Below are 22,080 nucleotides of genomic sequence, written 5' to 3'. Positions count from 1 at the left end.
CGAAGAAAAACCCAAGCAGGGCAGTTCAGGAGCCTATGCTGACTGAGAAGAGATGGAACAGGAGGGATATTAAAGTACTGGAATAACTGAGGAGAATTCAAAGCTAATGCCAGGGGAGCGGAGAGCTTGTTCCTGTGACCTTCTCTCAGGTCATCTTCAGTATTTCCCAAGTTCCTCCGGGCAGTGGTGACCGAGTCCCTCATTGCTGTCTCAGCAGGCCAGCAACATCTACCAAGGACCAGCGGCTCAGATGACTGACAATATGCAGATGGTCTTGGATGTAAAACAGCTGCCCTCCATCACCGCGGCATGGTGGAGAAGGGGTGGCATTCACACTGCTGAGGTGAAGTCATACAACACTTGAAAAACAAACTGACTTCTGCCGGAGAAGAGCATCCTTATTTCTTACAAGAAAGGAAAAACCTCTTTAGCCACATCAGTGAAGCGATGTCCAAGTGTTATCTTTAATCCTTCTTAATCATGGTGTTGCTGATTAACATTTGAATGGAGCTTCTAATTAGAAAGAAGAGACACACACAACCTCACCCTGCTGAGGAGGTGAATTCTCAGCCTCTACCGCTCATTCCTGCATATGCTGCACTGATTAGGGCTTGAATGGGACAATGATTAAAGAGGCCACTGTCACTTTGCAACCTCTCAATAGCATAGCTACATTCAAGGATTTATTTTCAACTAAGACTTGAATAAATGTTTTGCAAATGTGAGCCACTCCTGCCGAATGGGAAGAGCTTTTAAACACTTCTGAAGCACTACTCCATCTTGTTGTTGCTTTATCGTGCTGATCTCTGCCTATGTGGAACATACCCTGTTTGACCATAATGTATTTCAATTAGGGTTGCGGTTTAAGCATATGTATTTCACTTGTTCGTCTCTTTTGTTATTCAAAAAAGCAGCTGAAGCCTGATGAAAACCTGAAAAGTGTGCTACTGAAAAATCACTTCTATCACCTTGGGGGGGGAAGCATTTTGTTTAAGTTCTTCCATCCATTATATAATTTGTTACACTTACTAGTTTGCAGTAGACCTAACCAAAGTCAGAGCTCTGGTGCTAGGAACTATCCATATTCGAAGAAGTCTATAGTCCTAATCTCTTAGGAGTTTTTGATCTCTGCTCGAGTCAGTTATTATCAAGCCACTTAAGAGAGCTCTTCTATGCCTGACCCCATTACAGAGCTGGGGAAAGATGGTCACGATTGACTTAAGCCTTGTTGGAAATGGGTTTAAGGCCACGTACTCACTAGGACCTCCTGGTTACAGAGCACTGGCAGATGAATTCCTGCTGCAATAGCGTAAGAAATTACAGCCTCCAGATATTTTGCTGCCTAGCTACCAATGCTTCTTTCCCCTCAGCTTAGCATCTCCGCCTCTTCTGCACACAGGTCTATATCTTGCAACACGTGGCGATGGTGGCTTTGAAGAAGAATGCCAGAACCTGCTTGGGTGCAACTGAGCTCCAGGTCCATATCCTCTTCTGAGGAGAATGCAACATCTCAAACCACTGCAGCAATGTTCACATAAACTCATCTTTCAGGTACCTTTGTCTTCCAAATATGCTGACTTAGGACACTGGGAGACCTCCTGCAGCACAGTTCATTGTGGGCCTATTTTTTCCTGTAGACGTTAAGTTAGGTAAAGAGAGATAGAAAGTATTTCATGGCCTGCAGCATGCAGAACAGATGCTTTGTGGACCCTTCTGCGCTAAATTCCCTTCGTTGTCCTCATTTTTCTAAACAGAACTGCAAAATCATCTTTCTCTCAGAACTAAAGACATTTTCACAAATGGAACTTTGACAGTGTTTTCCATCCAGGTACTCAAAATTAGGCTTTGTGTGACAAGTGGACTCGCTATCATGAGGCACTGAGCTTTCATAGCTTGAAGTCATTACCAAACTATGTTGAACAGAGGCAGAAGCAGGTGAAAAGGGAAAGGTAAAACTTGCAGTGCAAGATCAATGGATCTGATTCATCTGCAGTGGAGAATTAGAAAGATTTTACATAAAGCTATGGAAAGAAATAATCTCTAAGAGATCCTTTACTTGAGAACTGTCTTTCTTTAGTGCTGGGCCACAGGCACCTAAATAAGCAAAAAGTCGACTAGCCAGCCCATCACAAAAGCAACTTTGTAATTGGGGTTTGGTGAGTGAATCGCAACTTGGGAATGGATATTCAGCTTTTACTGTGCTGGAAATACCAGCTGTGCCCACTCCATGTGAAAGCTCAGCCAAAGTATAGTCAGCTCCACATCCAACCCTTTCCCTGTTTGTAGGCAGATGCCAGCAGCAGATACAGCTCCAAGGTATGTCTTGGAGTGCACTAACCTCTGAGCCTCCTGGTTCTGCAACAAGGTCTGGTCTTGAAGGTGCCAGCACAGCAAAGGTCTCGACAGTAAATAATGGTGGTTCACTTCTTTGCCATTTATTTCGTCTGGCATCTGGAGTGGTTTACTGAGCATCACTCCGCTTCTGAAAGCAGGAGAGTGAATGTTGTCTGAGTCTCAGAGACTGCATCACTCAGATCAAGCTAAATTCAGAGCTGCAGCCCTCAGCTACAAATCCCTCCAAGGAAATGTCCTAAACTGACTGGGAGGTAACCTCTATGGCAGAGAGCCTCCTGCACTGCAGTGCTCGTCAGGACCTACCAGCCACACTGCTGAGGCTCATTAGAGAGGAAGACTGTGCTCCCTTGGCCTGGTCCATCGCTTGGTGTCACAGGAGCTCCAGGTGGCCTCAAATGTCTGCAACTCTCAGAGCGAAATGGAAAATTGTTCAACTGACTTGACATTTAACTTCCCACAGCAGCAGTGCAGGAGGAGGGAGGAGAAAGGAGAGAAGAAGAGAAAAGGAAGGGCACAACTTGTTGAAAGACCCTTTTTGAAGGAAGAAGCAAAAAGCAAAATGAGGTGGCACCTACCCACATGTAGTGCTTCTCTGCAGAAGCCTGAGTTCACACACTCCAGTAATGATCATCGTATAAATGCAAAGACATCTCTGCCATTTAGCAGCTGTTTCATGGATTTCAAGATAGCTTGCTCCTATGGGCAAGAGAGCAACAAACTCCTGCACAAGTGCAGCAGAAATACATGCAAAAAGGTCTCTCCTTGGTCGCTGTCTGTCCCCTAAGATCTTCCCAGCGCTGTTAACTGGATTTGCATCCAGCCTTCCAGCTCTGAGACTGTTCCTGCTCAACAGCTGAATTGAAAAAGGAGTTTAGAGAGACCACAATACACTGGAAACACACCAACCTCTTCCAGATCCGCTCTTGGGAAGCTGGCACTCATCAGCACCCCGCCTGCCCAGACTAGTCCTGATAACCTAGCTCCTGAGAGCAGCAGCTGAGATACAGCAGCAAAGTAGGGAACGAGAGTTTGGAATTTATTGCCTCTGAAGGTGAAATCACCAGCAGTTGAAAAATCGATGGAGCAGTGAAAAGTTGCTGGCTTCCAACTAGAAATAAGGAGAGTTTCAGGTGTGTGATGAGGTGGAAGGTCTCAGTCTTAACTGTTCTGCACTCACTATCCATGCAAGGATGCTTTTAGTGACAAACTTGCTCCCTTTAAGAAGGAACACGTTTCCAGCCCATGCTAAGAGGCAACCAAATTACTGCCCACTGGCACCAGGAAGAGGTATGAAATAAACTGGTCGAGTGAACCCTTCCTTTTTAAAAGTCAAAAATAACATGGCGTATAATGGAAAGGACAAAGCTGAGCGTTGAAGGCTAGTGACTCATACGCAATATAAATTCAAGTGTCATAACAGAGCAGTAGTGGAGCAAATTGCTGCAAAATGCAGGACCTGGTAGGCAGGAGCAGGATATTGAAGGCGAGGCTCATGTAGTGATTTTAATGGGTTTTGAAACCTGCTGCCATAGCTCGTTTTTGATTGCTGTGGTTTTATCTGGGTTCATTATGGTGTCAGATGCTCTGGCTCTCTGTGGAGGTGAGGGGTGTATTCAGCTTACGCTCATTGTGCAACCAAATCAACAATAACCTAATAAATAATAACTAATAAAACCAGGGCTTAATTATGTGAAACCCTGAGCGTGTTATGAACAGAGCAATCCTCTCAGGAGCAGAGGCAGGAAGAGAATCTGCAAGAAACTAGTGTTAAAATAGCTGCTTTCCTGCTGTTTCATTGAGCTCCTTAGGTACGTGTGCGCTATGGTCAACTTGGCAAATCACTTGGTAAAAGACATTAAAAACACAACAAAATGCCTTAAAATGTCTGCAACAGGATTACAGGTACCTCAGAGAGAAAGCAGATGAACACACCTAAATACTGGGAAGCATTTTTGCTTAAATCCAAGTGCAGCTGGTCAGAAATCCCCACATCAGGGTTTTTTTCTGGTCTCCTAGCTCTGGGGAAGCTTGGATGCACAGGGTGATCTGTTTATTTTGCTGGAGGCAAGCTCCAGGATGGAGAAGGGGATGTGGGCCTTGTAAACCACAATTCCCAAGCTTTGGCATTTCACTATAGCCTGTTATGAAGAGAAAAGCAATTAGAGAAACCCCAGTAAGCTGTGCCTGTCATTAAACCTGACTTTAAGGCAGGAGAAGATGGAGCTAAAGTTGCCATGGGTGATCTTATCACACATAGGATCAGGTTTTTCTCTCCCTCCCGACTGGTGCCATCAGTTGAGCTTTCCACAAGCAAGAAATAGCAGCTCTGGTTGTTGCTTCATCGCAGCCAGGATGGCTGAGTGAGTGGTCCAGGCTCTGCCCAGCCCCGCTGTCGGCTTCCATGCGGGAAGGTAAGGATTTTATTCCACGCCGCTTTACCAGGCACGCGTTCAAACCTAATTAAGCTTAGCGTTATCATTGTTTTTATCACACTAAGATCCCACTTGGCTCTCAGCAGCACAGACCACAAAGTCAACACTGCATCTTTAAACAGAAACAACAGATTTCGGTTCAATTAAAAATTCATTAAAATGTAAATTAGTTTGTAGGGTTTTTTTCCTTCTAATGCCTATTCAGTGTGGTACTCTCACGGCCAGATCTTTAAGCAGAGGTTAACTCTCAGCACAGAGACAAATTGCTCTCCTTATACTTGCCTACTTAAGTGATCTCAGAAAAGAGTTTAACCCTTTTCCCTTATCCACTGGAGTTTCCACCTCAGGGTCTCCACCTTATTCCAGCTGTTTGTCACAATCTATCTTTGTCACGCCTTCGTAAGTCTAAACTGAATAATTGATCTTATCCTGCAGCTTTGCTTTCCCTTCTCCTTTGCAGTTCTCTTACAGCTCTCGGGATTATTTTTCCCAATGAGACCTATCCTGGAAGCCAATTGTTTCCTCCCAGACCCTGTTAGATGTGCATGAATAAATTTCCTAGATGTTTCCCTTCCAGCGGCTGCACAAGATATGGTGATTTAACCACATACTTATTAAATCATTTGTCACTTCTAATGCACTATGAAACCACGTGTGAGCATTATTATTATTATTTTCCTTATCATTGTAAACTCAGTCGCTATTGCAAGTTCATTAGGTGTCGTTAATTGCTAACAACACATTCAGAACGTATGGTAAACGCAATTTAATTGAGAACTAATTAACTTGTTATAGTTATCTCATTACATGCCAATTAAACTTTTTAATATTCTTTTTCAGTAGATAAAGGAACAGTTAAAATCCCAGGGACCAAATTCAGAGCTGGTGTAAGGGGAGCAGCTTTGCTGCCTTCATCTGTGATGCATTTGTTGACAGGAGGTTTGCTTTGCATCTTGCATTTTTTGTAAGATTAAGGGAAACCAAGGGAGTTCAGATTAATTTAGTGTGTCCCTGAAGAGGCTAAGAACTTGGAAAAAAAATGTCTCTCATGGTGGTTTTATGTTTCATGAGAGGAACTGAAGGACCGGGGCCAGGAATTTCTGCTCTGCAGCTGAATCAATCTACGGGTTTTGGTAAACCAACCTCCAGCTTTTCCCACATCTGCAAATTATATGAGAGAATATTTACATACTACACTCGGTCCAGAGTCCATGCAAAGGCATCCTTTGATCATAGGCTTTGGATCAGCATCTTTGTGCTACGTAATTTCAGGGGACTCTCTCCAAACAAACTCCAGCTGATCGCACACAAGAGAGTTCAAGGCAGCGTGATTGACTGTACCTGCCCCCTACCAACTCTGTGATCAAATCACATTTGCTTAGTTCATGTTTCTCCCCTTTCTCTGCATGAAAGCGTCAAGCAAAGAAAGGAGAGTGAAGTAACAGAGGAAAAAAGCAAAGCCATGTGAGTACAAAGTGTTTTCTAAAGACACACAAAATAAGCAGCTGGGCAAAAATGGGAACAATATTGCCTTTAATCTCTAAGATAACCAGGTTCAGTCATCTTAGGTGTTACTAGTAACATCTGTGGCTTTAAAAAAAAAAAAAAACACAACAAAACCCACAACAAAAAAACCCCAACAACAGAAAAATCAACCTGTAGCTGAGCTATTAAGTTCACGGTGTCACTGTAATGTTGGCTTCAAAATCAAAACAAAATCTTTGAAAGTGAGAAGAATTCAAGAAGCTCTTATTAAAGGAAGAAGTAACTACTCCAGCACTATTGAAGTGAAGGATAAAGTCTCTGAAGGGATGGATGATTAATTTCTGTTTTATTTGCTCACTGAAATACCTGCGTGAGAAACTTGGGAAGTATGTGAAGGGACAAGTGGGCAGGTTCAGCGGCCAGCTACACAAGGCTTTGACCCAAGCAACTTTCCCCAAATAAAGGAGTTGCTGCTAGACGGGGTGGGAAAAGAAGTCCAAGAGTGCTACTACTCTGCCACTGATATCTCAACGCGACACAGTGAGAGTCATCTGACATGAATCAAACCAGTTTGGGTGTAAAGCAGAGTTCACACGGGCCAATGATCTTTTGTTGGGGTGCAGAATCACCCCCCAGTCCAGGTGCTATTGCAGGTTCAAGGTGTTGATTCATCTACAGTGAGAGCAAACCATGCTCTGCCGGAGCAAGGGTATATGAAAAAGTGTCGGGAGAATGAAACGGGAGCAGGGACGCAGAGTAAGCTCTTTGCATCCTTCAAAGTAACAGAGTGCCTATGAAGATGAACCTTAATTTAAACCACAGGGAAGAAGAGTGTTAGTATAACACCCACCTCGTGGCTTTTCCGATAAGGGCTGTAATACAACAAAAGTGGCTGAAGAGGCTTTTCTCACGGAATTTTCTAACCAACTTCGTAAAGCCAAGAAGGCAAAACTCTTCTGGAGCCCTTTCATGTTCTTAGTTTGCTGAATCCTAACATTTACGTGCGGCTTCCATAACCACTGTCGTTTAAATAGATAGCACTCCTCGAGTGGAAAGGGTGGGTGTGATGTAGTGTTATGGAGGTTACTAGTACGTATCAGAAGCCTCAAGAACTCTTCAGTATTTCTATCCAGGATGTGCTAAGATGGTAATACTTGCATGGTGAATGTGTTTTTACTGTGTGTTTTTATGATGTTTTCATTATGTGCTTTTATTATGTGGTTATAAGCTGCTAGAATGGAAGCAGGAGCAATAAAGCTTGATTGATTATTATATTCCTATATATAAATGGAGATTATTTTTTCCACTAGGAATCTATGAATGACAGACAAGTTTGATTGGGATGCAAGTCCAAGCATTAAGTCCACTCCTGGAATAATTAAATCCGGCTCCTCAAATCAAGTCAATGCTGACGCTTCTGAGCCTTCTTCAAGTCATCAGACCCTCAGCTTTGCACAGCTGGAGAGGTAGCTGGAAGACTCGGTGCCCTATGTCCCCACAGATCTCCAGGAGCTTCAGACCATAGGGATTTAGTCCTTTTGAAATCCCCAAAGCTGAAGCAGAAGCTAAATTCAGAAACAAAGTGGGCTGGAAAGGGCTTTTGGTTATGATCTTGTTTCTGATGAGGTCCAACTTAGACCTTAGAGTCTAACTCTAAAGTGAGGCTGTGTGTTTGTGTAGGACTTAATGTTTTGTGATGTGAAAGGTCTGATGAGCGCTAATGAATACCCTGTGTCCCCTCTTGCTCTCCCCACAGCACGGTGCACCCTTCTGCTATGCTGCTGCAGGTCCTGCTGCTGACTGCACCATCCTGGTGGAACCCAGGGTTTGCTCCAGTCTGAAGCCAAGGTGAACCACTTTGGTAACATCAATTTATGGTGGCCAAGGTAATGGGCTCTTCATCAGGAGCTGCAGGCACTCCGCACCTCACAGAATCAGGCCTTTTGGTGAGTTCAGAGTTAATCTTTTTGCCGTTACTTTATGCGACGCTGTACTTCATAAACGTTCCCATCTGCCAATGCAAGTATTCATCAGGCCGACTGGTTTCAGCTGACACAGATGCTACTTTTTTTGTGCTATGTCGGAGACCCGTTCTCCTTTCATTGTTCACCTACCCTGGAGACAGCTGCTTGCTGTGAAATATATCTCCCAGGCATCTTGGTGCAAACAGAGCCTTTTCTTTCACAGACCTGAGATGCCTGTCAGTATCCAAAATTCCTTGCAAAGGCTCACGAACGAACTGGTCAGACCAGGAGGAAAACTTGATGTAGGCGTGCTCTGGGAGAGGAAACACTCTGGCTTTCAAGGAAGCAAACCCAAGAATCTTCCTGTAATTTATTTATAGAAAGAAGCAAGGGAAATCTTTCTTGTTCCTCCAAATAAAATTCTCTCATTCCTGAACTCTAATCATTCAATAAGCTCACAAGGAGTGGAAGCCTTTCCCCATCCTCTGTAGATTTTGTGCCTTGTATTGTTGCCTGCTAAATATATGCCAGCATACCACTTACTGCAGCATGCAGGCTCATGATCTTTGCAAGGCTTCTTCCCCTCTAGGAATGCCATAAATAAATCACTAGGTCAGGAAGGCTGTTACATGCCTGTGGTCTGTCTCCCCCACGCTGGCTCTTTGTCTCTCTCCTTACTCCTTCTACATTTGTACAGAGCACTTAAACCTGCCAGGAGTCATGCAGTCTCCCACTTGTGCTGGTATCTCTCTGTGCTAGGTGCAATCTGGCAGCAGATCAATCATTCATATTCCTCACCGTAGAGGACACTAATGATCGAAGACCAGAGCAAAAATCACATTTAGGCACAAGCTGCACTAAAGTTTTCCTCCCCGAGGAACGTGTTCACTGAACTGACAAATCAGGTTTCCAAAGAGGTTTCCAAGCGTGTGGTGCTGCACAACCAGGGTCATATATTCAACAGCTTTAATTTAGGATCCAGAAGGCAAATACAAGATCAAAAATATCCTATCCCATCTTCTCCTGCTGTGATTGGGGTGTTTGCAATGCCCTAAGAGCTTTTTGGATCAAATGTGGGTGATTTTTCCTCGGTATTGGCCACCAAGAGATGAGCTCTAGGCAAAGAAGTTCTGTCCTTGCTCCCGCAGAAGGAGCTGCCCTGGGGGCCATGTGCTCTCCCTGCAGCTTCTGGCTCTTTGGGGAAAATCCCTCTGCCCTACTTTACGCTTCCAAAATTTCCTTTATTCTGAAACCTAGGCAATTCACTCAGCAGCTCTGCCCACCACAAAGGACACGAAGGATGAGAAATATTAGTATAAAAAAGGAGAAAAAAGCATTTATTACTGATGGGGGGGCAAAACGACAGTCCCTGTAGTCAGAAATCAAGTGCCTTTCTAGAGCTGAAACGAGGTTTCGCATTTAAAGGCCTTTTGCACAGCACTTTAGCTGTTAGCAAGAGCTGGAGAGAAGAAAAAGTTACATTCTTTGCATTGTCCCTTAAGATTTTGTATTTTTGCTAAATGGAACATATTGTTGAATCTCATGTTTTCCTTGCAGAAAAAGTTCTCATTTGCAAAGGACCATGTGTGCATGCGGGTTTTTTTTTTCTTTTTTTGGTTCTTTTAATTGCTGTTGTAATCCACACATTTTGCAAAGATTTAGATCAAAATTTTCCAAAGGACCATAAAAAAGATCAGGAAAAAGCAAGACAGCCTCCTTGTTTTTTTTTTCAGGTGTGCTCCTCACTAATGTGATAGATTGTTGTATGGTTAGCAGTGCTGTCTTGGATGGCCCCAAAGGAGAGTTATAAAGATTTCGTCTTCTTTATCTATTCTTGTGACATCTTCTCCAGCCCCCTTTTTCACTCTGACTTCTTATAGGCAGCAATGGTCTGATATATTAAGTTAATCTTGCAAAAAAACCCTCCCATTCTTCATGATGCCCAAACACAGCTGATTTCTTCATCCCACATGTAGGATTATTTATTCAAACTAGGTAGATTTACCTCCCCGACACAGTCGTGGACATCAACTGGGTTTCTGCCAATTATAGGACAAGATTAATCAAACCTGCCAACTCGAAACAGACCCAAACTTGAGTCAAATATGACCTGTGCTTTAAGGGCCATGAAATGCAGGCAGAGTATCGTGATGCAGTTGTACTGCAGAAACAAACCTGAAAGAAATGCTACATTTCAGCAGCTTTGATCTGAGATAAGAGACAAAATTCAAAATCCGATGAGGTCTCAATTTGGCATCTGAAACCTATGTCTGTTTATCAGATACTTAAAATCTATCATTGCAAGTGAGAAATAGTTATCAGTTTGGAATTATCTTGGGGGGATGTGTTGTTAAATTCAAATCATTGCTGGTTGCATGCAGGGAATGTGCGTGCTTTGCACACAACCGAGCACATGTGCATATTCTGAACCATTGAAAATATGGCCTTGCTGTGTTAATTATTTCTCCACGGGGTGGGAAGAACGAGGGCGACGTGCGTGGGTGAGGGCAGAGGCAGGGAACAGGGCAGGGAACTCGTGCCCGTTTCAGGACCATCAGCAAAGGGCTGCTTTGTTCCTCTGATGCCAGTGCAAAATAAACGCAAGGCTGGGACAGCTTGGAGCAGCCTGGAGTGGCAGCACTGGCATTGACCTTGGGGCACTCGCTCCTCCTGACTGCAGAGTTTTGCACAGGTCGATGGAAATGCAGCAATCATCTATGCTCTTCAAAGCTGAAGCATCTTTCAGCCCATTCTTCTCCTGCTTTGGGCACTGTGGTGGCCTTCAGCGTATCGAGGATGAGCAAAACATATCCAGTTTTGAGACACTCCTCCCCTCCCCCCCAAAAAAGAGTCCTCCCCTTTATGCCTGTGTGTGCATCCACATGTGCACACACAGCACTGCCACCCAGTGGTTTGCTAACCAAAAAGAGGGGGGATGCAAACTTGTTTTAGGGCTTTTTTTTTTTTTTTTTCCTCCAAAGATGGTATAAAAACTTCCTACAAGCTCGTACTGAGCTCTGCCTTCCCACCTTGGAGGTGCCCGGCTTGGCACGCACACACACGGCCAAGCTGTAAGACAGTGCCAGCTGTGCAGCTGCAATTGGAAATATCAATACTTTAGCATCGGGTTCAGATAACAGGCAATTTGCAACAGGCACACACATATTCTACCTTTTCTCTTTTTTCTACCTGTCCCCTTTTTTGTGTGTCTGTGGTTAATTGCGAGGGGGAGGACGGCAGACCTTATCTCTTGCGACTAGTGGTGGCAAAACTGAAAAATTGTTTTCATCACCAGGTGGAAGGCTTTTCACATGCAAATTATCAATATCATTGTGAATGTGGCATTTTTATTAATCCAAACCAGCTTATCTGACCACAAAGAAAGAAAGATCATTTTTGCTTTATATCAAACATTTTGCTTTGACAATGGTGAGTCGTATTTGATGAAATGTTGCATGGATCACACTGGTTTTGTAATTTACTGCAGGAGAGAAAGAAATAGAAGGCACTAATGGATGGGGTTGGGCTTGGGGATTTTTGGGTGGGTTTAGTGGTTTGGGCTTTTTTGCTTTTGCTCTTTTTCTTTTTAGGATACTTCTCCTGAATGCCAGTCAACTGATGCTAGTTTACGTCAGCGTTTTAACTTCTCTTCTTCAACATCAAAGAAACTGATCTGGTTTTACAGATGTGAGTATTTTTGTCTCTCTATTGTGTGCACTTCCCCTTCAGACACTGGGAAAATAAGGTCACATTCCCTACTGAGTCCATTCTTTTCTATTGATTTTACTTTCTTAAAATCCTAATAGAGCTTGAAATTAATACGGTTTAATTTTCTTCTCGCTTTCTTGTGAACCACCAAAGCTTTGTTGTTGCTGCTACACCACTCTGAGAGTAAAGAAGATGACAAACTTGGAGCCCTCCTTCCAATGGCAAAAATCGCCACAAAGAGAAAATCAGGAGGGTTTTGGATCTTCCTTCAAGGAAATCCAGAGCTCTCCCTTCCAGCCAAAGGGATAAGGAGCAGGGATGCTTCTTCACTCAGTTCAACAGGGGAGGGACCCCAGAAAGTTACAGACCCTTCTGACGTGGCTAAATTCAGATTCACTGACATTGGGATGCTTTTAAATGTCTCTGCTAGGGCTATATCTCAGTGCTGTCTGCTCCTCTAAAAAGAACCATATCCATATCCCCCTGTCTTTGATAAACAATTTGTCCAGCATTTGGGAATTCTTTAAGTAAGACTCACAGCTCCTCCAGACAAGTGAATGCACTTTAGTACTGGACCTAGCCGCTTCGGGATCCAGCTGGAAAACATTTACCCAAGGGTAAATAAAGCTGGGTGAGGAGTCTGACAATTCTGGAAGCTGCTTGGTTATTCGCAGCATTTTTCCACTCATGAGCTAAGAGGCTGTGGACTCCTGATGCTGGAGTGGTGCTCTCCCATCACTTGTTCATGTAGACACCAGCAAGAGCATTCAGGAGAAGGTGGAAGCCATCAAACTAACAGAATCAGCATTCTTCCTTCCTGTTAACTGGGCAGGAAAAGACACTTCATACCCCTTGGGGGTCTCCTGACTTTTGCAGGAGGGACTATGGGTTTCTTTGGAGACAGCACATAGAGGCAGGTTTGTTGCCAATAATGAGGTGATGAAACATCACGACTCTGGTTAATACAGGCTCCCATTTGTCGTGCCTGTTCACCACATCAGAGTACTGTTTAGCTGTATAAAATGGGCTGTAAACTTTGTTCATTTTGACTGACAGATACGATAAAGGTTATGTGCATTTTACAGCATTATGAATTTGATGGAGAAAGGTCCCCCGAGTCCCCTCGCGGCACCAGGTCTTATCATTCCTCATAGCACGTCAAAGACCTCGTGGGTCATCTTCTCTGTCCCTCCTTTGCTTGTTCAGGAGCCACTACCTTTCTCAATGATGCTTCTCACATAGATTAAAAGCATTTTAAATATGTATTATTTTTGCACTCACTATGTATCCGTGCCTTTCATATCCACATCTTAAATTCATTGCCTCTCTGCCAGTTGTTTGTAAATGTCCCTAGGTGTTTAACTCTTATTCCCTGAATCCTCTGAGCTATTGTTGGTGAATACGGCTATTACATATTCCTGATATTTCTCAAAGGTCAAAAGAAAATGTAAAAATACCATTTCTTTTCTCTTCTCCCTTCAAAGCAGCAAAATGCAATATTGTTCTGGAGCAGTTACTTTTGCCGTTATGCTAAGATTTTTTTTTTTCAGTACACCTTGTTGTATTTACTGCAAATGTTCTGGATACAGAATTATTTCTTCAAATTATTAGGAACTAGAAGATATAATAGCCTTTTATTCTGTTTCAGAACATATTACTTTACCACAACAGTCTATTTGCGACAGTTTGCTCTCATCTTCCTGCAACCCATCTTACAAACGAGACACAAAATTGAGGCTCTGGACGCTTATGGACGCAATCCTGCAACATTTATGCACCTGTTAAGGCTGAATCATGTGAGGATTCATAGTGAATTGAATGTGCAGAATGACTAACGCTTCAGGAACTATGACAATTGCTCCAAAGCAGTTTGCGGTTCTTCAGGATACAGAGCAATGCATGAAACCAGAGTGCATTATCTCTCCCTCCTCCAAATCTGGCCAGAATGCTGTAAAAGATGGGCTCGGAGTGAATGCAGAGTAAAATGTTCTCTCCTGCAGTCAGTACCTATTATATTCATTTCTTTCTATCGCTACGGTAAGACTCCCGATCGTGCAGAATTTAGCCCTCAGGAGCGCAACAAGATCTCCAGGTTTTCATTGCAGAGTCATACTTGGCAATGTTATACAGCCTCTTTAATTGATTACAAAATAATTCAGCGAGCTGCACTATTCCTGCATCTTCTATACAGCTTGCTGCCTCCTCATCCAAAACCAGCTGCACTTCAAGGTCCTGGTCCCCACCTTTGAAGCCGGATCAGCTGAAGACTGACCTTTCTCTCCAACCTACATCTTTCATAGGAATAAAGCAACAGATGACACCAAGTACAGGATTCACAGAGCTCTTTGTGCAAGCCCCAAGCAGTGGAGCTCTCCAGTGAAGGGCATCAAGCTTAACTCTCAGCTCACCCTGCAAGGAGGGTGTTTTTTTCATTTCAGTTAACAGCAGCATTTCCATTGACTTACGCAGGAGCCAAGTCAAATCCCAGCATGTCTTTTAACACAAGCTGCTCCTCAGCAGAAGGAAGATCTCGGCAGATAGGACGTCCCTGCCCCTGTGAGTCCTCATCCAAGCAAACTGACTCCCACCACGCGCTGAACGATCCCCCCATTTATTGCTCGGCCTCCGTCGAGATTTCTGTTCTTGCACATCGCCACCGTGATTGGCAACTGAAACAGAAAGATCAGACAAAAGAAGCTGAAGCATCACCTGGGATGGAGCTGAAAAAGATGCAGGAGCAGATATCTCCATCTGTATTCTCAAGGATGCGTAAGACAGGAAGCCAGCTGCGGTGCGGTGCTCCCAAATCACAGGGGACTGGTGCTCTGCCCCGCTGCATCTCGGGAAACCCCCAATGTCGGTCCCTGCACCAGCAAGGTCACCTCAAAGCCCGTTTCCTCATCCTCAGGCCAGTCACACTGCTCTGAAACTCCAGAATAAGGTCAGCAAAAGGAGTCCAGGAAGAATAAAACAAAAGGAAAATGAGGCTTTTCTCAGATTTATGCAGAAGGTAAATTATGGGGCTACTTACACCACCTAAAATAACTTTCTCCCCAGGGGCCCGAATATGCTCTATTATAAAAGCTGTATACTGGACTGTAAATTTGCCGTATATACCACAGTGTAATTGTACCATATTCACCTGGGTTGTATTTTTTACCTATAAATGTAACAGTGATTTGTTTGTCTCCTGTTTCTACAAGAGTTTCAGAATCCCCAGGAAAGCACATCAGCCATAATGGGCTACTTCCACCCTTTAATCCAGATAAAGAGAAAAGCCTTTGGCCAAGTATGCCTTCCCATACACAAAACTGGTGTTACGCATCCCCGTACGTACGGACACGCTTACCCCGGTGCGAAACACCTTGGCAGGAATCATGTAATGTTGACAGCACATCACACCCTGAACAACATGCATTGGTAGTGATGCAAAAAGCGGTGCACAGAAGGGAAAATGGCAGCTTTCCAAGTGGCCCCAGTTAATAGCTCTGTTTTGCTTAATGGTGCCTCCCATTCAGGCTAAAGATGCTGTTTTAAATATGTAAGCAATTAGTATCTCTCTCTCTCAACACATCTGTGCTTCTTCTCTCTGCTGCATTATAAATCCACCGAGTCCCTCTCCAGCTCAGCGGTGTATATCACCAGATACTGCGATTTTCAGCAACTTTTCTGGTCCAAAAGAATCAAACGCTTGGATTTGGAGACGCTCTGCCAGGCTGGCCTTGCCTAACGCCCCGCACAACCTGTCTCTCCTCTCCAGGGCTGGACTAACAGATAACCGGGATGTAGCGAAAGGACCTCTTGGTATTTTTTTTGTCTGTTCTTTGGTCCAGCCAGCCCGTTTCCTTCTTCCCAACTTCCATACACTTTCATCTCCCTTTCTGGATAGAAACCGTAGCCTTTTCTCTCCGTAACAAAATCTAAGGGTATGCCTGTAGCCTGCGAGAGGTCTCTTGCAGGGGCTGTGACAGGGGCAGAGATGCGTCCAAGAGCCTCAGAAGCAGAGCTCCTCGCATGGTTTCTGCTTAATAAATTCTGCCTGTTCCGACTCCAGCGAGTCGTGGCAGGACCAGTGCGGTTATGACGGTCAGTATTTATGGTAACGTAAAGAATGACTGTTACCAAAATGGGTATTAATAATAATAGCGATAGATCCGAACAGCTAATTCATCATCTTTGTTTACGAAGTGTTTTCCATCCCAGACGATCCGCTTTATTGCATTGCAAAGGAGGGAAAGGTGCAACCACCGCCATGGCAAACAGTACTTCGCTTTGTCTTTATTTTATTGCCGGTTTTGTCCTTTCGGGGGAAAACCACCCGCCTGCGCGTACACACACACACACCCCCCCCCCAGCCACGACTGACCCGACCGCACCGCGCCGGTGAAAAGACAACAAAAAGCAGAGCCCGGAGCGGGGGAACCTCCGAGGGCGGGGAGGAGGCGGCGGCTCCCCCCCCACCACCGCCCCTTCCGCCCCGGGACGAGGGGCAGCCGCTGCCCGCCGCTCCCGGGACGCCGCCGCGCCGCAAACTTTAGCGGCGGGGGGCGGCGGGGGCAGAGCCCGCCCCGTGCGCCCCCTCCCCGCGCCGGGCGGGGCGGGACGGGCGCTCCGCGGGCGCCGAGGGGCGGAGCGGCCCCGCCGGGCGGCGGCGGTGGCGGCGCCGAGCCGGGACACGGCGCCGCGCTCCGCACCCCGCGGAGCGGCGCGGAGCGGCCCAGCCCAGCCCGGCCCAGCCCAGCCCGGGAGCCATGCCGCTGCCGTGCCGGGGCTGGACGCTGGCGTTGCTCACGCTGCTGGTCGGTTTCCTCATCTTCGCCGATATCTCCGAGATCGAGGAGGAGAGCGGGTAAATCCCCCCTTCCCCGGTGCGGAGGGACGCGGAGGGTCGGGGTGCTGGAGGCGGCAGAGGAGGAGGAGGCGGTGGCGGAGGAGGAGGAGAAGGAGGGGGGGGCACCCGGACAGTTTCTTTGTCTCCGGCTCTCCCGGTTTCTTGCCGCGCCGAAGTGGGAAGGGAGCTCGCTCGGCTCCCGCGCAGCACCGCGGAGCCGGGGGCAGCCCCGGGCGGGACCGCCTCGCCGCCGGGCAGGACGGGGCGCGCCGGGGCACGGGGCCGGGGGGCGGGCACGCAGGGCCGGGCAAGGGTGCGGGAGCCGGTACCGCTCCCGTTAGAGGCGCTGGAGCTGGTACCGCTCCCGTTAGAGACATTGAGGTGCCGGTCCGGGTAGGGATCCTCAGTCAGGTGCAGGTCCGGGTGGGGATGCTGGAGCAGGTACCAGTCTGGTTAGAGATGTTGGAGCAGATACTGGTGTGGAGAGAGGGATCTGGGCGCGGGCAGTGCCCAGGTGTCGATTAACTGGTGGAGCGGGGCCCTAAGCTGGTGTTGGTGCCGGCAGTCTGCTTGGGGTGATGGGGCAAGTTGCAGCCCAGGGGGCTTGGGCACCTGTGCTGGTCCGGATGGGCGTGGTGGAGTGGGCACTAGCTCGCAGGGGTGATGGTTAAGGGGCCATTGTGCAGGGTGCTGGAGCAAGGACCAGTCTAGGGCTTGAGAGAGATTGAGCAGGGGCCAGTGGGGTGGGGGTGATGCAGCAGGGTGGGAGAGCTCAGCCCACTTGTCGGTCTTACGGGCTGTGTCTGGGGCTTCGTGATCAGCTCTTCCTCATCACCCACAGGGTAGATGTTTACCTGCAGGTGCCCTGCATGGCGGGGGCTAAAGCAGCCCCAAAATCTGGGGAGACACCCTACACACCCCAGAAACCTCATCTCTGAGGGCTGCTTGGAAACTTAGGGGATGAGAGGAACAAATGCAGAGAGGAGGGTTTGCATTAACTTGAGGAACTCACTACAGTAGTATAGGAAAACAAATCAAATAATTGTAGTAATGTGGGGTGCGCTCGTAGTGCCCAAATGGCAGAAGGTCTTTCTGTTTGGGTCCAGGTGGCATTGCCCACTGTGTTACATCAAAACAAGTACCTGGTGCTTGGGGCTGAAATTAGAAATGAAGCGCAGTGATGTTTGTCATTGTTTCATTGTTATGTTATATCGGGTGCCACAGGCAAGAAGTGCTTAAAGGTCAGTACCCTTGTCCAGAAACATCCAGCACCGGACTATAGGTTACCAGGCGAGATGAATTGTTGCTCTGCAATGAGCTGACACTATCTATATAATAATAAAGGAAATGAAAAGCTTCTGAAGCGTCCTCCCCATCGGACAGGCTGCTCCGGTCCCCTTGCTTTCCTCCCATCTTCTTTTCCAGCTTCTGTTCTTTCTTCTCCCTCCTTGTCTATCTACTAGTTCTGTCCACTAGAACTTGCTGTGCCCTTATTGAAAATCTATTGTGTTTTGTTACTTACTTGTCCTGTTTTTCACCCTGGTTCATTAGGGATTCCCAGTGTTTGGATATTTGTTTTCTCCTCTCTTTTCTGTACGTTGTATGGAAGTTGGATGTTTGCTGGCTGCTTATCTCCAAGCCCTGGCATCTGAGTTTGTTGCTGTAGTTCCTCCAAGGAAGTACAGCCAAGCAGTGCAGTCGCAGAGACGGCGACAGGGTCAGACGAGTTCTGTAGAAACAGTGAGCAGCTCGTTTCATAAAGCATTTCAGAAATTGTAATGCACAAGGTAACTAGCAAAGGAGAGGAGCACCCTACACCCAAGGGAGTGAAGGAGGGCTCCTGCAATCCGGTGCCCTCTGATGGATATGTGTTAGTCCCATTCGTAGATAACTTCTCACATCAGCTCTCTTTCCGATACAGGGATGCACAGAGCAACGGTCGGTCCCTGCTATGTTAAAGAAATAATCATGAAGTAGGACAGAGTGACCCTTTCTCTTGCTTTGCCCTCTGCCACCCACTTCTTTTCCCCATTGCATCTCTGAAGTGGTTTGTGTTTGATGAACTCCTTCATCTCAAACACAGTGAGGGGACAGACACTGTTCATCTTACACCCTCAGCTCTGAGCGCAGGAGCCTGGCACAAAGAGCACTTCATGCCTGTGTGCTGCTGTGGCACAAAGGATGGTCAACACAATGTTCTGACCTGGCTGAAGGATATTTCGGGGGAAACGTGGAAGAGCTGAGTGCCTGATCTGTAGCAGTTCAGGGGATGATAAAGGGGTTTCAACTTTGAGGGTCACATGAGAGCAGCGTCTTTTGCAAACAGGTGCTGTAGGTAAAGGGGACTGTGTGACAGCAAAAGTGCACAACAGTGTAGAGAAAGAGACCCTTCACAGTTGCCCAGGAGTTCTCTGTGTGTCCAGGAGAGAGCAGCTCCTGGTGAGAGGTTTGGGAGGTCCCAGATTTTTGTGCAGCGCTTCCCCAGGTCAGGAATATTTGGCTGATGGATCGTGTAGCTCAGCATCCTCCTCCACACCCCCGTAGACGCCCTTCGCTGTGGTCAGCGCAGCCCAAGCATTGCAGAAAGCAAAGAGCTGGCCAGGTGTTCCCTGGCAGGCTCACGACACCAAGGGGGGCTGGGAAATGCAGGCAGGTACAAGTCTTTTCTTCTTTTTCCTTGGCATTGAAACACTCTCTAATTATTGTGAGGAGCGAACAGCTTGCCCACTTTTACACATACCCTGCCCCCTGCCTGGGATTTGGATTGTCTTTGGAATATGCCTCATACGGGTGGGAGCCGGGGGGAACATATTTCTCTCACCTAGAAATACGAAGAAATCACAGAAAGAAAGAGCAAGATGTTCATTAGGTACAAAGTAAGGCTATAATATTACTGTATAATATTACTGGCAAAAGGAAAAAAACATAAATCATGCCGTTTCCTTGGACAATAAGTTTCCAGCATGGCAGGTGAAGGGGGGTAGGAGCTGAGGGTGTCTGGAGCTGCTGTGCCTGCTGGAGGTTTCCGAGAAAGATGTTTGCTTCTTAAGCAGTCCCATCTTGCTCCTCCAGTCATTCTCATACCACCTCCTGCAGACAGCAGATACTGAAACAAAGAGGTGTCAGGGCAAGGAGGAAAATTCAGCAGTTCTCACTCTCGACGCTGTGTCGCTCTCGTTAGCCGGTTCCTCTGGCCCTGCGGCCACCCCGCGCGCGGGTTTTTGTCCGGCTGCATCCCCGTCGTTGTATGCACGCCTCGCCGACACGCGCGTTGCTTGAGCTGCGTGCTCGGCGGTGCTGTGGGATGGCAGCGGGCGGACGCACTCGTCCCGCTCCCCTTGGCTCGCTCCTCACGTGCCGCCGCGGTGAAGTATTGCCGTTGCGAAGGGTCTCGGCACTTTGTTTCCAAACAACCACCTGGTTCCAGGCTGCTGAACTTTTCCTGCAGCCCGGCGGCACCTACGTTTCCCTCCATCGCTCCGGCTTCAGCTCTTTGTTTCCCCTGGAAGGAAACAAAAGACGCGTTCGCGTCCGTCTTGGGAAACGCTAACACAATCGCAGCCGTTTCTTCATCCGCCCCGGGATAGGGGAGCGGGCCAGACCTCTCGCCGTGGAGGAAGACAAAGGACTCGGCATCAAGTGGAATAATTATTGCCGGTGACGAGGGGAAAATTCTGCTCCTTGGTGGCAGTTTAAAGGGACTCTTTGTTATTATGCATCTGCAGTAGCAGTTCTGCAGGGGTCCGGCTGTGTCCTGATTGTCTGTAGAGGGAGCTGGTGACCCGCTGCCACCAGGTGACTTCCCAAATTAGTGTGTGAGCCATCTTAGGGAGCACTTGACACTTGGTAATAGGTTGGACTCAATATGAGTCAACCTTTTCTCTGCTAGTCCAGGCCACATGCCTTTCCATCCTGATTACACGAGGAATTATATTCTGCTCTTTTTAAGTGATGAATTGGAGTATCTAATATTGCTGGCCTGCCTGGAAGCTTGTCTGTAAATTGCCACTTTTTCCTCATGTGCCCTTTTGTAACGCCTGCCTTTCAATGGGGTGGCTGATGTGCTTGCGCTGAGTGGCCTGTAGCGTGCTGTAGTCGTAACGCTTCTTGTCAAGGTTGGTCCACGGAGTATAAATGTCCTGCTTAGGTCTTTTAGGCTGTGATTTACTGTGCCTGACCCAGAGTCGATCTAAGACTTGCTCTCCACCAGAAAGTTTTGCTGAAAAAAGTGCTGTATTCTACCAGCATACACTTTTGTGCACTCACACAGCAGGCGTCCGCAAGCCAACAATTATCCATGTTGGTCTGGAGGAGTAATACCTCTCTGCAGGACAGAAGCCCACAGACACCCTGTAACTGTTCATGTAAATGGAGTCAACGGAGAGACCTTTGTACTCGTTGGGTATGGCAGGTCTCTAATAAAAGCCCCATGATGCGTCAGGCTGTAAAATAAGAGCAATGTTAGAGCACTGATTTGAGTAAGAAAATACTCGGTGTAGGCTTTGATTGCAACTCTTCTGACGATAACTTGAGCTCAAGCAGCTAATTTCAGGTTGGCTGCAGAGCTCGCCTTCCTCCGTGTAAAGCACTTGTTCATCTCCTGCTGCCCTGCAGGGACAGGGGTGGCTGCCACAAAGACATACCCAAAGCCCCTGTGCTCCTACCTAGACCAAGCTGGAGGAGATGAATCGTAGAACCACAGAATTATAGAATGGTTTTGGTAGGAAGGGACCTTAAAGATCATCTAGTTCCAACACCTCTGCTGTGGTCAGGGACACCTTCGACTAGATCAGGTTGCTCAAAGCCTCGTCACCACAACTTCTCTGGGCAACTTGTTCCAGTGCTTCACCACCCTTAGAGTGAAGAATTTCTTCCTTATCTCTGATCTAAATCTCCCCTCTTTCAGTTTAAAGCTATTGCCCCTTGTCCTATTGCTACATGTTCTTGTAAAAAGTCTCTCTCCAGCTTTCTTGTAGCCCCTTTAGGTACTGGAAGCCTGCTGGAAAATCTCCCTGGAGCCTTTTCTTCTCCAGGCTGAACAACCCTAACTCTCTCAGCCTGTCTTCATAGAATCTCAGTAGCTTGCTTCCTCAAGCTGAGCTCCAAGGGATGGCGGGAGCAGTGGTACCTGCAGGGAATCAGTGTCTGGCAGGAGGGCTGGGAGCAGCAGGATGGAAAGCAATGCAGTGGAACAAAAAGAAAACTCAGCGCCGTGAATGTAACCAGCCCCTCTAAGGGCTTTCCAGTACAGTTGGTGAAAACTTTACTTTTTGGTCCAGTCCTGATTGTCAGCAGCTTGCAAGAC

General features: G+C 46.8%; 1 protein-coding gene across 2 annotated transcripts in view; it reads left to right on the top strand.

Annotated features, from left to right (window-relative positions):
- The first annotated feature begins 16,695 nt into the window (after positions 1–16,695).
- ST8SIA2 (ST8 alpha-N-acetyl-neuraminide alpha-2,8-sialyltransferase 2) overlaps positions 16,696–22,080 on the top strand; it is a 30,878-nt gene continuing 25,493 nt past the window's right edge. For both annotated transcript variants that reach the window (XM_086620368.1, XM_086620367.1), the window contains exon 1: positions 16,696–16,793. In XM_086620368.1, coding sequence (XP_086476494.1) covers positions 16,696–16,793 — 98 coding nt within the window. The remainder of the gene's footprint in view (positions 16,794–22,080) is intronic.

The sequence above is a fragment of the Tauraco erythrolophus genome, chromosome 14 (assembly GCF_009769465.1).
Source record: "Tauraco erythrolophus isolate bTauEry1 chromosome 14, bTauEry1.pri, whole genome shotgun sequence".
NCBI lineage: Eukaryota > Metazoa > Chordata > Aves > Musophagiformes > Musophagidae > Tauraco > Tauraco erythrolophus.
The sequence above is the reverse complement of the archived record's forward strand: the minus strand, read 5'-3'. Positions and strand labels throughout refer to the sequence as shown.